Below are 13520 nucleotides of genomic sequence, written 5' to 3'. Positions count from 1 at the left end.
TTATGGTCAGGGGACAACAGTATGAGAAAATATTTTTTATATCAAAGCAACTTAATTTCCTAAAACTTAAAAGCTTTTTACAAAATTCATTAAAAGCAAGATTATTATTATGTTTTTTCATGTATGTCTAACCTATTATACATAACACAATTACCTAACTCTAAAACCTATTCTTATCTGTAACAAACTAATGAATACTTTGTTTTTACCTACATTGGATCTGAATAGGGGGAATTCAATCAAGGTGAAGCTCTTATTATTTTATTACTGTTCCAATTTTATGGGATCACAAAACAATATAGGAAAATAATAAAGAATAACAAACAAATAACAGGAGAGATTGAACAATAAGTAAATAACAAGAAAGACTGATTTTTCCAAGAAGAGATTTTTATTCTTGCACTGTTGTGCAAAGCTTTCATTTTGTTATTGTAGCCATTGTTGTCGGGTTAGCAGGTGAGCCTCATTATTTTTAGAACTTGCCCTCACAACTGTGCCGCCGGGTAAGCCCTTTTCCCTATTTCTAAACCTGCCCTCAGAACTGTGCTGGCGGGTAGGCTTTTTTTCCTCGGTTAGGAACCCTGCCTTCGGAACTGTGCCGTCAGACTAGTTCCCTTCCTAGGCCTCCTGCATCTCCTTGGCTCCCCGCACATTCAAAAGCTGCAACCACTCCCATATCTCTAGCCCATCTTTACCTTTAGCCTTCAAATGCCTGATGGAATGCCACATAGTGTCCCCAGTGTTTCACAGGTGCCGACCTTTTAGTGGGTGCTCAACAGATACAGTTAAGAATGAATGCATGAATTAAGTTCTTAGCAGGTTAGTGTTTTGTTAGGTGTTCCTCCTGTTCAAAGCAGCTCTGGAATATGATTGTCTAGTCATTAAACACCTAGAGTGAACTGCTGAAAATTACAGAAAATGGTGTTGCGATAAAGAACATGACTTGAATGTTTCCATATGAGTGATTATCACATTCTCTCTATGAACAGATCTTTAATTATTTAAAATCTATCTTTAAAAAAATCTCACTTGAGGAAGGGAAAAGATATTTTAGTGGCAGAAATAAAGATTTAGAATAAAGAAAAATTATGTTTTAGTAGAATTCTTTCACTTATGGGAAGATGGGATTGAACCAGTTATCTTAGATATGGACTTTTTTTTTGGTCAAGTACAGAAAGAATGTAAATATCTTTTTACAGGAAACAGGAAAAAGAAATAGTCTTATGACTTACCTTTGGAGAACACCAAATTAACAGATTTCCCCCCCCCCACTCCCTCCCACCTTCCATCTAATCTATCTTTGGACTTATCCAAAGTAGAAAAGAATGGTCTGGAAACCCGCAATGTTTAGTAACAACCAAGGTAATGAGCTGAGAGCTCTGCTCTTCCACTGTTGTATATGAACTTTTGCCTCGGGAGTTGACACTTGTAAGTGATGTTTTGGAACCCAAGGGGATTGGGTGAGAGGAAGGAATTGAGTAAGTGGAAATTGAGTCCCTACTGGAGAAACAAGAATCAAATGCCTGGCCAGTGGTGGGTGGGAAGACCAGCATGTTAAAGACTATTTCTATCGGGAAATCTGTCATTCTTGAATTCCTACTATTTGGCATCTGTGTCCAAAGTACCCTTCAGTGGGGAGAATCCACCAGAACTTTAAAAAAAAGGTCTACGTAACAAAGCAAGACTGATAATGAAAATCAGTTCTTTTGAGAGGATTGTACCAGTGTTGTTGTGAATGCTTCAGTTTGGTGGCCATGCCTTTTTTTCTGGAATGCAGGACACATGACTGATTTTATTATGACAAGGCTCTCCAGTATTATGTTATGTTTTATCCTGTGCAGGCTTATTGAGCAAATGGAGACTTATTCCTTGTCTTTGGGCAACACTTCAGTGGTGGAACCAAATATAGCAATACAGTCTGTTAACTTCTCTTCGGAAGATTCTGGGGGGTCTACAGGTGTTCTCTTCACTGTGCTGAAAGGTGAATGATTTGTTTCATGTTTTTGTAATAGTAGAGAACATTCTGCTACCAGCCACGAATAATGCTCTACTTATAAAAGTGTAGATTTTTATAAAATTCTGCTTTTTTCCTTTTCATAGGAGCTAGTGGTTCTCTGGTTTCTGGTTCCACACTTCTAAATACAAATGTGGACAAACTAAATCTGAATGAACAGGCTGAACTTCAGATCTTGCTCAACACTTCAAAAAGTAGGTCTCAAATGATGTTACATTAAAAATGCACTCAAATTTATGGAATTAATAACTTAAAACTCATTGAGGGGGAGATAATATTTACTTAGTTTCACACGGAATAATTTGAGTATGTTTAATCTCTGACAAATTATGGTAAGCGCTCCTATTTTAGGCCATAGAGATGATTTCTTTCTTTTTTTTTTTTTTTCTTTCTTTTTTTTCAAAAACCCTTTGGTGGGTGGCAGAATTGAAATGCTAAAATGGTTCAGTTTTATACTAAAAAAATATTTAGGTGCCCACAGGCTCCTATAGGCCTGTCCTTGGGATATTTTATGTATTGGCAGACATCATCTAGCAGTACCAATTTTCAGTCATCTCCACAACTGTGGTGCCCACCGTGAGCTCCTTATCATCTGGCATATGGCCCTTCAGAAATTCTTATGTTTAATTTGAAAGATTTATGCTTTTCAAAGTCAACAACAACAAAAAAACAAAATAAAACAAAACGAACCCCCCCCCCCCCCGACTGATTAGTTTATTTATAAAGAGCAAACTCGGAGTTCCCGTCGTGGTGCAGTGGTTAACGAATCCGACTAGGAACCATGAGGTTACCGGGTTCGGTCCCTGCCCTTGCTCAGTGGGTTAACGATCCGGCGTTACCGTGAGCTGTGGTGTAGGTTGCAGACACGGCTCGGATCCCGCGTTGCTGTGGCTCTGGCCCGGGCCGGTGGCTACAGCTCCGATTGGATCCCTAGCCTGGGAACCTCCATATGCCGCGGGAGCAGCCCAAGAAATAGCAAAAAGACAAAAAAAAAAAAAAAAAAAAGAGCAAACTAAACACACACATTTTTTTGCTTTAAAAAATTTTATTTTGGGAGTTCCTGTCGTGGCTCAGTGGTTAACGAATCCGACTAGGAACCATGAGGTTTCGGGTTCGATCCCTGGCCTTGCTCCATGGGTTAAGGATCCAGCGTTGCCGTGAGCTGTGGTCTAGGTCACAGAGGTGGCTGGGATCCCACTTTGCTGTGGCTGTGGCGTAGGCCCATGGCAACAACTCCAATTTGACCCCTAGCCTGGAACCGCCATATGCCGCTGGAGTGGCCCAAGAAATGGCAAAAAAAAAAAGACAAAAAAAATTATTTTATTGCAATATAGTTGATTTACAATGTATTAACGTCTGCTGGCAGCAAAGTGATTCAGTTATATATATTATATTCAGTTATATATATATATTCTTTTTCGTGTTCTTTTACATTATGGCTTACAACAGGATAATGAATATAGTTCCCTGTACTATATAGTAGGACCTTGTTATTTATCCTTTCTATATGTAATAGTTTGCATCTGCTAACCCCAAACTCCTAATCCGTCTCCCCACCCTTGGCAACTACAAGTTTGTTTTCTATGTCTGTGAGTCTATTTCTGTTTTGTATGTAAGTTTGCGTCATATTTTAGTTTCCACATATAAGTGATATCATATGGTAATGTCTTTCTCTTTCTGACTTATTTCACTTAGTATGAGAATCTCTAGGTCTATCCATGTTGCTGCAAAAGACATTATTTCATTCTTTTTGTGACTGAGTAGTATTCCATTGTATATATGTGCTACATCTTCTTTATCCATTCCTCTGTTGATGGACACTTAGATTATTTCCATGCATGGCAATTGTAAATAGTATTGCTATCAACATTGGGGTGCATGTATATTTTCCAATTATATTTTGTCTGGGTATATACCCAGGAGTGGGAATACTGGATCATATGGCAACTTTATTTTTAGTTATTTGAGGAACCTCCATATTATTCTCCATAGTGGCTGCACCAATTTATATTCCCACCAACAGTGTAGGAAGGTTCCCTTTCCTCTACACACCCTACAGCATTTGTTATTTGTAGCTTTTTAACAGTGGCCATTCCAACCTGTGTGAGGCAATACCTCATTATAGTTTTGATTTTCACTTATCTAAGAATTAGCAATGATGAGCATCTTTTTATTTGCCTATTGGCCATCTGTATTTCTTTAGAGAAATGTCTATTCAGGTCTTCTGCTCATTTTTTGATTAGATTGTTTGTTTCTTTGTTATTGAATTGTATGTGTTGTTTGTATACTTCGGAAATGAAGCCTTTGTCAGTCACATTATTTGCAAATATTTTCTATCATTCTGTAAATTGTCTTTTCATTTTGTTTATAGTTTGCTGTGCAGAAGCTTATAAGTTTGATTATGTCCCATTTGTTTATTTTTCCTTTTATTTTTATTGCTTTTATTCCTATTTGTTTATTTTTGCTTTTATTTTATTCTAAAGTCTAAGAAAATACTGGTATATGTCAGAGAATGTTTTGCATATGATCTCTTCTAGGAGTTTTATGATGTCATGTCTTAAGTTTAAGTCTTTAAGGCATTTTCAGTTTATTTTTCTATATGGTTTGAAGGTGTGTTCTAATTTCGCTGACTTGGATAAGTAGCTGTCCAGTTTTGCCAGCACCACTTGCTGAAGAGACTGTATTTTCTCCATTGTATATGCTTGCCTCTTTTGTTGAAGATTAATTGTCTATAGGAATGTGAGTTTATTTCTAGACTCTCTATTCTGTTCCAGTGATCTCTATGTCTGTGTTTTTTGTGCCAATACCACACTGTTTGGATTACTGTAGGTTTGTAGTATTGTCTGAAGTCTGGGAAAATTATGCCTCCTGCTTTATTCTTTTTTCCTCAGGATTGCTTTGGCAATTCTGGGTCTTTTGTGGTTCCATATAAATTTTAGGACTATTTGTTCTAGTTATGTACACACATTTACTTTTATTCTCTTTCCAAATAAAAATATCCAGAAAGTACATATTTTAGAAAGATGAAATGTATAATTCTCATTGGTTGTATATGCTAATTTGTTAGCTAATTATTGGTTATATAAGTTGCAAAAGTCTTACTTCCAGTGTGTAAATATCTTGGTTGGTATTGGTATTTCATGTCTTTTGTCATACTCAAATTTAATTTGTAATGGGATTCAAAGTATCAATCTTTTCATCTATAAATGGTACTTAAAAACATTCTTTGCTCTACTAAAGTCATGATGATAGTCTCCTACATTTTCTTTTGAATGTTTTTAGTGTTTGTGTTTACATTTAGGTCTTGCATGCACATAAAATTTAAATTTTGTTTGGTGATGAATAGGGATTTAATTTAATTTTTTATTCCATATAAACTATTAATATGGTCAAACTGGTTAAAATAGCACTGTCTAGAGACAAAGACTCAGATTGGACTGAAAGGGACATGATTTTATATTGTTTTAAATAGCCTCCAAAATTATCTATATTTTAATTCTTTGTTCCCCTAAAAAGACAACATTGAAATGTATAAGAAAAAATAGTTAGTAATACAGAGTATTATAGGGAGAGATTTTAATGCAACAATCCCAGAAATTAAAGATCAGTTAGACAAAAAAATAACTAATAAATTTGACCTTTATATACATTTGTGTGTATATTTTGGTTGTAGACAGAAAATACATAATAAAAATTTAAAACATCCGTGGTATGCTTCAAAAAAATGACCATTTCTTAGGCCACATAGACAACTTTTGTTTTATAAAATAAAAGTTACACAGGACACAGTTCTTGGCCACAGTGCAATAAAATTAGAAGTGTACCGCAAAAGGACAGCCAAAATTTTATCCAGTTAGAAATTTTAAAACACCATTATTAGAAAGGAAATTTTTTTGATTTTGTTTTTTTTTATTATAATTGATTTAAAATGTTCTGTCAATTTCTGCTGTACAGCAAAGTGCCCCACCCATACATATATACACATTCTTTTTCTCACATTATCCTCCATCATGTTTCATCACAAATGATTATATATTTCCCTGTGCTATACAGCAGATTCTCATTGTCCATCCACTCCAAATGCAAGAGTTGTCATCTACTAACCCCACACTCCCAATCTATCCCAGTCCTTCCCCTTCCCCTGACAAACACAAGTCTGTCCTACATGTCCATGATCTTTTCTATTTTGTAGATAGATCATTTGTGCCATATTTTATTTTATTTTATTTTTTATTTATTATTATTATTATTTTTTGTCTTTTTTGCCATTTCTTGGGCCACTCCCACGGCATATGGAGGTTCCCAGGCTAGGGGTCGAATCAGAGCTGTAGCCCCCAGCCTACGCCAGAGCCACAGCAATGTGGGTTCCGATCCGTGTCTGCAACCTACACCACAGCTCACGGCAATGCCGGATCCTCAACCCACTGAGCAAGGGCAGGGACCGAACCCACAACCTCATGGTTCCTAGTCGGATTCGTTAACCACTGTACCACGACAGAAACTCCCCATTTGTGCTATATTTTAGATTCCACATGTAAGTGGTATCATATGATGTCTGTGTTTCTCCTTCTGACTTACTTCACTCAATATGAGGATCTCTAGTTCCATCCATGTTGCTGCAAATGGCATTATTTTGTCCTTTTTATGGCTGAGTAGTATTCCATTGTATATATGTACCACATCTTCCTGATCCATTCATTTGTTGGTGGGCATTTAAGTTGTTTCCATGTCTTAGCTATTGTGAACAGGGCTGCAATGAACATATGGGTGCATGTGTCTTTTTCAATGAAATATTTGTCCGGACATATGCCCTGGAGTGGGATTGTTGGGTCATATGGTAATTCTTTTACTTTTTAAATTTTTTAATTTTATTTTAAGGCCACACCCATGGCATATGGATTCCCAGGCTAGGGGTCAAATCAGAGCTTTAGCTGCTGGCCTCCGCCACAGCCACAGCAAGGCAGGATCTGAGCCGTGTCTGCAACCTACACCACAGCTCATGGCAACGCCAGATCCCCAACCCACTGAGTGAGGCCAGGGATCAAACCCACAGCCTCACGGTTCCTAGTTGGATTCGTTTCTGCTGCACCACAATGGGAACTTCCATATGGTATTTCCATATTTAGTTTTGTGAGGTACCTCTATATTGTTTTCCATAGTGGTTATACCAATTTACCTTCCCACCAACAGTGAAGGAGGGTTCCCTTTTTTCCATATCCTCTTCAGCATTTGTTATTTGTTGACTTGTTAATGATGGCCACTCTAACTGGTGTGAAGTGATACCTCATTGTGGTTTTTATTTGCACTTCTCTAATAATTAGTGATGTTGAGCATTTTTTCATGTGCCTACTAGCCATCTGTGTGTCTTCTTTGGAGAAATGTCTATTTAGGTCTTCTGCCCATTTTTCAATTGGGTTGTTTGTTTTTTTGTTGTTGAGTTGTATGTGTTGTTCATATATTTTAGAGATTAAACCTTTGTCAGTTGAGTCATTTGCAAAAATTTTTTCCCATTATGTGGGCTGTCTTTTTTTTTTAATTTTTTTTTAATTTTTTTGTCTTTTGTCTTTTTAGGGCCGCACGCATGGCATATGGAGGTTCCCAGGCTAGGGGTCGAATCGGAGCTGTAGCCGCCAGCCTACACCAGAGCCACAGCAACGCCAGATCCGAGCTGTGTCTGTGACCTACACCTCAGACACAACAACTTAGATTCTAAGTCTTGTCTGCAACCTACACCACAGCTCATGACAACACCAGATCCTTAACCCACTGAGCAGAGCCAGGGATCAAACCTGAATTCTCATGGTTACTAGTTGGGTTCCTTACCACTGAGCCATGAGGGGAACTCCCTCGTGTTCACTTTGTTTCACTGCATAAAAAGCAAGAATATTTACTTTGTACGTGAGACCCTTCCAATTTTTTTTGAGGTAGATTATGCAGAAATTATGATTCCCATTTAGAACATAAGGAATATTAATCTCAGGAAAAAAATTAATGTGGGTGGAATGGCCAATCATAGATTATACATATTAATTATATACTGCAATTAAGTAAAGGCAGTCAGTAAACCATTTTTTTCTGTACTTTACTCAAATATTAAGCAATCATGCAGTTCAGTAATGGCATGGGACTTTGTTTCTTGTTTACTTTAGAGTTCATTTATTGATTTTAGTGTCTTTTTTCCCTTCACAGCTAATGCCAAGGCATGTGGCTTTGTAGTGTATCAAAACAACAAGCTTTTCCAATCAAAAACTTTTATAACTAAATCAGAGTTTAGTCAGAAAATTGTCTCAAGCAAAACTGATCAAAATATGGAAAATCAAAATGCTTCTGTTGAAATGGCCTTTAGTCCAAGGGTGAGTTTTCCCATTAACAGAAATAAAAAAAATTCAGCCCACTCTTGATTACAAAAGCAGAGATAGTTTGGGCAAAAGAAATCCACAGAACAACTCTTTGAGATTCTTTGATGGTATTCACTTAAATCCCCCCCATCCATATTTTTGTGAGACTAGCTAAATGCAAAATGAACTAATTTGAATTTTATATCCTCTTTTCTCTCCTTAATCTATAATGAAGATGTTATAAAAGTACATACCTAATTGATTTCTCATATGCTTATCTTAGCCTATTTGATTTTTTCTATCCAATTAAGCATTTTGAAAAATTAGTTGCAATTGTCTTATCACTTCACAGTACAACCAAAAAGAATTCCAGCTTCATTCCTATGCCTGTGTCTACTGGAATTTCTCCATGAAGGACTGGGACACGTATGGCTGTCACAAGGAAGGATTTGTTGATGGATTCTTGCGCTGTCGCTGCAACCATACTACCAACTTTGCTGTATTAATGGTAAGGGTATATATAGCAATCTCTTTCCAGATAAGATTTTCCTTATACGCAATTCTGGTATGTGCTAATTGAAGATAAATTTTGGGATTAATTTACATAGAGACTCAACTCAGATTAAATAGCAAAGCAAGGAATGGAATTATAGGACTGAAAAGGAAAGTGCTCGTAAAGGCAAGTAGAATAGAGATTTTTTGCAGTATGGTCTCAGGATATATGAGTTCAGTTCTGTGCATTTAATAATGAGAAGGGAGCACGTATGCAAAAGAGAAGCTGACAGACTCCATTCAGCTAATTCACATGTCAGAAGCATGAAGTTGCTGCAGTCAGAGGTAAGGCTCTATAGCTGTGCTGAGGACAGGTTCAGTTCTTACTTCACTGTTGAGTGGGTAGTTTAAATCACTTACCCAAAGCTTTTTCCATTCTAGTCATCTAAGTTACCAAGTTTATGCTAGGAGACACAAAAGGAAAAGCTCTTTAATTCAGCTTCTCCCATAGTTCCTCTATGTGTTCCTTTTAACTCCAGCATTACCCTGTACAAGTAACGGATAACAGCTCTATTGTGCGGCTACTTATATACCTCTGAGAGTTCTTAGACTGACCCTTTTGAGAAGAGGGGCTTCTGTTTGTCTTATTTTTGGAAACCAGGTATTCTGGTGAAAGCAAAAATGTTTATCTATAGGAGTTCCTTGGAGGCTTAGAAATTAAGGATCTGGTGTCACTGCTGCGGTGCAGATCACTGCTGCGGTGTGGGTTGGATCCTTGGCCTGGGAACTTCCGCATGCTATGGGCATGGCCAAAAAACAAATGCTTGTCTATTAAACTGGATGGAATGTTTTTGTATGTTGTGGATTAATTAGATAATGGTTCTCAAGCCTCTACTTCATGTAAACTGCTTAGTGGTAAGAGATTAATTAATTTCCTTTGAACATCTATCACAGCTCTATGTAAAAGAAGACATATCTGGCTATTTTGACCAATATATCTGGTTATTTTAACCAATATATCTCTTCATGATATTGACTTTCACAAGCATTTGAGGAATGGCTATTTTAAAATAATGAGTCTTGGAATTTCCGTTATGGCACAGCAGAAACGAGTCCAATTAGGAACCATGGTCAGCTTTGATCCCTGTCCTCACTCAGTGGGTTAAGGATCTGGCATTGCTGTGATCTGTGGTTTAGGTTGCAGACATGTCTCGGATTCTGCGTTGCTGTGGCTGTGGCATAGGCTAGCAGCTGTGGCTCAGATTGGACCCCTAGCCTGGGAACCTCCATATGCTGTTGGTGTGGCCCTGAAAAGCAAATAAATAAATAAATTAATTAATTAATTAATTAATTAATTAAATTAATAAATAACATAATGAGTCTTAACTTATTTTTCAGAGTTTCAAAAAGGACTATAAATATCCTAAATCACTGGACATATTATCCAATTTTGGATGTGCACTATCCATCACTGGTCTGGCTCTCACAATTATATTTCAGGTTGTCACCAGGTAAGAAGGGAAGCAGTTTCTCCTCATGAGAGAAGTTGCTGATATTATTTCCTCTCAGCATATTCCCATTAGAATACAGTCTCTTGGAACTAGAAGGGAAATCAGATTTAGTTCCACATGTTCATTTTACAGGACACTCAGTCCTGAAGGGGCTAAGAAATACCCACAAATAAGTATACAACTACAAACTGTGGTAAGTGCCTTGAAGGAAAATTACATACTATGTAAGTACAAGTTTGTCATGTAAAATTAATACGATCCCATAGTTTGTTAATGCCACAGTTCCCTACTGTTGAATAGAAGCATAACTACCAATTTGCATTGTCAAAAGAAACAGTGCTAAACAGCAAGTTTTTGAAAGTAAAAGTAAATTTTAAACTACATTAACATTTCAAATGCTGAAACTTTTAAAAGTTTGAAAAGAGTTGGAATTATGTAGTTTAAAAAAAATTTAAGAAATTTGCTATCAACCCTTAAACCTTCCCACCTCGACTCCCTCACTCAAGGTCCAGTTTTGTACAGCACTATTATTTTTGGTCATGTGCTACATTTTTAACAATCTGTAAATGTAAGCTCATTCATTCGCTTATTTCATAGGCATGACAATTGGTGAGGCTAAGGACCCCTCCCCCATCCCCACTTTTGTTGTGGCTGCTGTTGCTTGTCTTGTGTTTGTTTTCATAACTCCATCCTTGGAGTTCGTGGCCCATAGTGGAGGGGTATCTGTGGAATAAATGGGTCTATGTGCATTTCCACCTGGTTCTCCTCTCAAACTCTGAATAAACTCATCTTTCCTTTAGAATTATTTCTCCCTCCTAAGTTCCTTCACATCTATTTTCTCAGATGTGTATGGTCAGGAATTTTTTGTGTTTAAAATTATTGCTATTCAAACACTTTTCTCCTGAAGTTTTGTTTAAAAAACTAAAAATCTACAGAAAATTTGAAAGAGCATACTGAACACCTATATACCTTTCTCCTAGATTCACCAGTTATTAATATTTGGCTTTTTCTCTTCATTTTTTTCCCTGAAAATTTGAAACTGAACGTCATGACTGTCATCTCCAAATTCTTTGAGCATGTGTGCATCTCCTAAGGACAAGGGCAGTCCTGCATAATGTAGTTATTATCCTCACTCAGATTTAAGTCAAGAATTTAACATTAATATAATATTGTCATGTTAATATCCATATTCAGATTTCTCCTGTTGTTCAGCTGTCTCTTTTAGCTGTCTTTCCTCTCCTCAGTTTATTTAGTTATTGTCTCTTTTGTCTCCTTTAACCCAGAATAAGTCCTGTGCTTCTTTTTTTTATTTGTTTATCTTGGTGTCTCATCACAGTGAAATATTTGAAGTGTTCAGGTTAGTTATTTTATAGAAGGTAGAATATTCTGCAATTTAAAATTTGTCTGAAAATTTCTAATGATTAGATCTCGGTTAAGTATTTTTTGATGACAATTCTAATCATTAGGTCTTTTCCTTTTTGTTTCTATCTTAAAATTTAGGGTAAGAACCCTTTCAAGTATATTTTCTTATTAAAATTTTTTTCATTAGCATTTTTTAAAGCATAGTTGATTCACAATGTTGTGCATTAAGTGTTTTTCGTTGCGACACAGCAAGAAGTACATGATGTCAGTTTGTCCCATTATTAGTATTACGTTTGCTTCCTTGTTTAAAGTAGTGTCTGTCAGATTTTGACACGATGAAGTCTCATTTTTTTTTCCTTTTGTAACATGAAGTGATTCTTTGGGACTGTGTGAATATCCTGTTCCCCAATTTTTACTCTGTGTTTTGGTATTTAGTGATGATCCTTATGGAAATGTATTATTACATTGGTGGTGGGATGATGATCTTCTGATCTGTCATTCTTTCTGTATTTACTGTTTTCCTTTGGAAAGAAATATCCTCTCCAGTGTAGCCAGAGAGTCCCTTCATGTTTTGTCACATTCCTATCAGTCTATAAGCATTTCTTATTTCAGGCACAGCAAGATGATGCAGGTACATCTCACACTTTCTCTTTTCTGTACTTAGAGTTAACCATTTGTCTGAAGAGCCAGGATTACTTTTGATTCTTTTCTTTACCTTTCATACTCAATGAGTCTCTTGCCATTCATTTCACATCTTTACACTGAGTGCTTACTATGTGCCAAGAAATATGTGAAGAGCTGAATACAAAACTATGAACAAGACAGATAATCTCCCAACTCCCTCAGAATTTACATTCTTTGGGGGAAGACAGGCATTATACAAATATATACAGAAATAAAATATAATTACAAATTGTGGTAAGTGCCTTGAAGGAAAACTACATGCCGTGTCATTACAAGTCTGTCATGTAAAATGAAATGGCTCTTGTATTTATCTTTTAATGGAAAGACATTTGAATAGGCAATTATTTCATCTCATGTGAATAAGCTGTGGTCACTGAATAACTTGTTTTTTTTTGCCTTAAATCTCACTCTGTCCAATTGTCATATATTTTTTTGTATCCTCTATCAACATGTTTTTAGCACAGTTTTGCTGCCATAGATTATATATATATATAGTTACTTGTATAATATATATTTCTGTGCATATAATACAAATGCACAGAATATAGACATGTACAGAAGACATTGAAATAGTCAATTTGAACATAGTCTATTTGGAAATAACCTCTTCTCTCCATGGGTTATAATTTATATTTGAATTTGGAGAAAAATTATAGAACTCGGAGTTCCTGTCGTGGCACAGTGGTTAATGAATCCGACTAGGAACCATGAGGTTGCGGGTTCGGTCCCTGCCCTTGCTCAGTGGGTTGAGGATCCGGCGTTGCCGTGAGCTGTGGTGTAGGTTGCAGATGCGGCTCGGATCCCGCGTTGCTGTGGCTCTGGTGTAGGCTGGTGGCTACGGCTCCTATTCGACCCCTAGCCTGGGAATCTCCATATGCCACAGGAGCGGCCCAAGAAATAGCAAAAAGACAAAAAAAAAAAAAAAAAAAGAAAAACTATAGAACTAACTTTACTTTTATATAAACAAATCCTTTTGAATTTTTTTTTTGCAGTTCTAGTCATTAAACCTTTCAAAAGACTTAATGAAATTTTGAATTATCTAGAAAATCTCAAATAGAATATCAAGAGGATGGACAAAGTTTTGTCTTAATATAAGCTTTTTATTCAGTGTGGAAATCT

The 13520-nt window shown here is 36.5% G+C and overlaps 1 protein-coding gene across 2 annotated transcripts in view; it reads left to right on the top strand.

The window, feature by feature from the left end:
• Nucleotides 1-13520, top strand: part of ADGRG7 (adhesion G protein-coupled receptor G7) — a 68218-nt gene that overhangs the window by 25945 nt on the left and 28753 nt on the right. Inside the window, exons 7-11 of one of the 2 annotated variants that reach the window (XM_021070565.1) lie at nt 1842-1981; nt 2101-2208; nt 8204-8367; nt 8705-8860; nt 10243-10355. In XM_021070565.1, the coding sequence (XP_020926224.1) occupies nt 1842-1981; nt 2101-2208; nt 8204-8367; nt 8705-8860; nt 10243-10355 (681 nt within the window). The remainder of the gene's footprint in view (nt 1-1841; nt 1982-2100; nt 2209-8203; nt 8368-8704; nt 8861-10242; nt 10356-13520) is intronic. The other variant, XM_021070566.1, reaches the window with a different exon arrangement.

This window comes from Sus scrofa, chromosome 13 (genome assembly GCF_000003025.6).
Source record: "Sus scrofa isolate TJ Tabasco breed Duroc chromosome 13, Sscrofa11.1, whole genome shotgun sequence".
Lineage (NCBI taxonomy): Eukaryota > Metazoa > Chordata > Mammalia > Artiodactyla > Suidae > Sus > Sus scrofa.
This window is presented reverse-complemented; position numbering and strand designations above follow the sequence as displayed.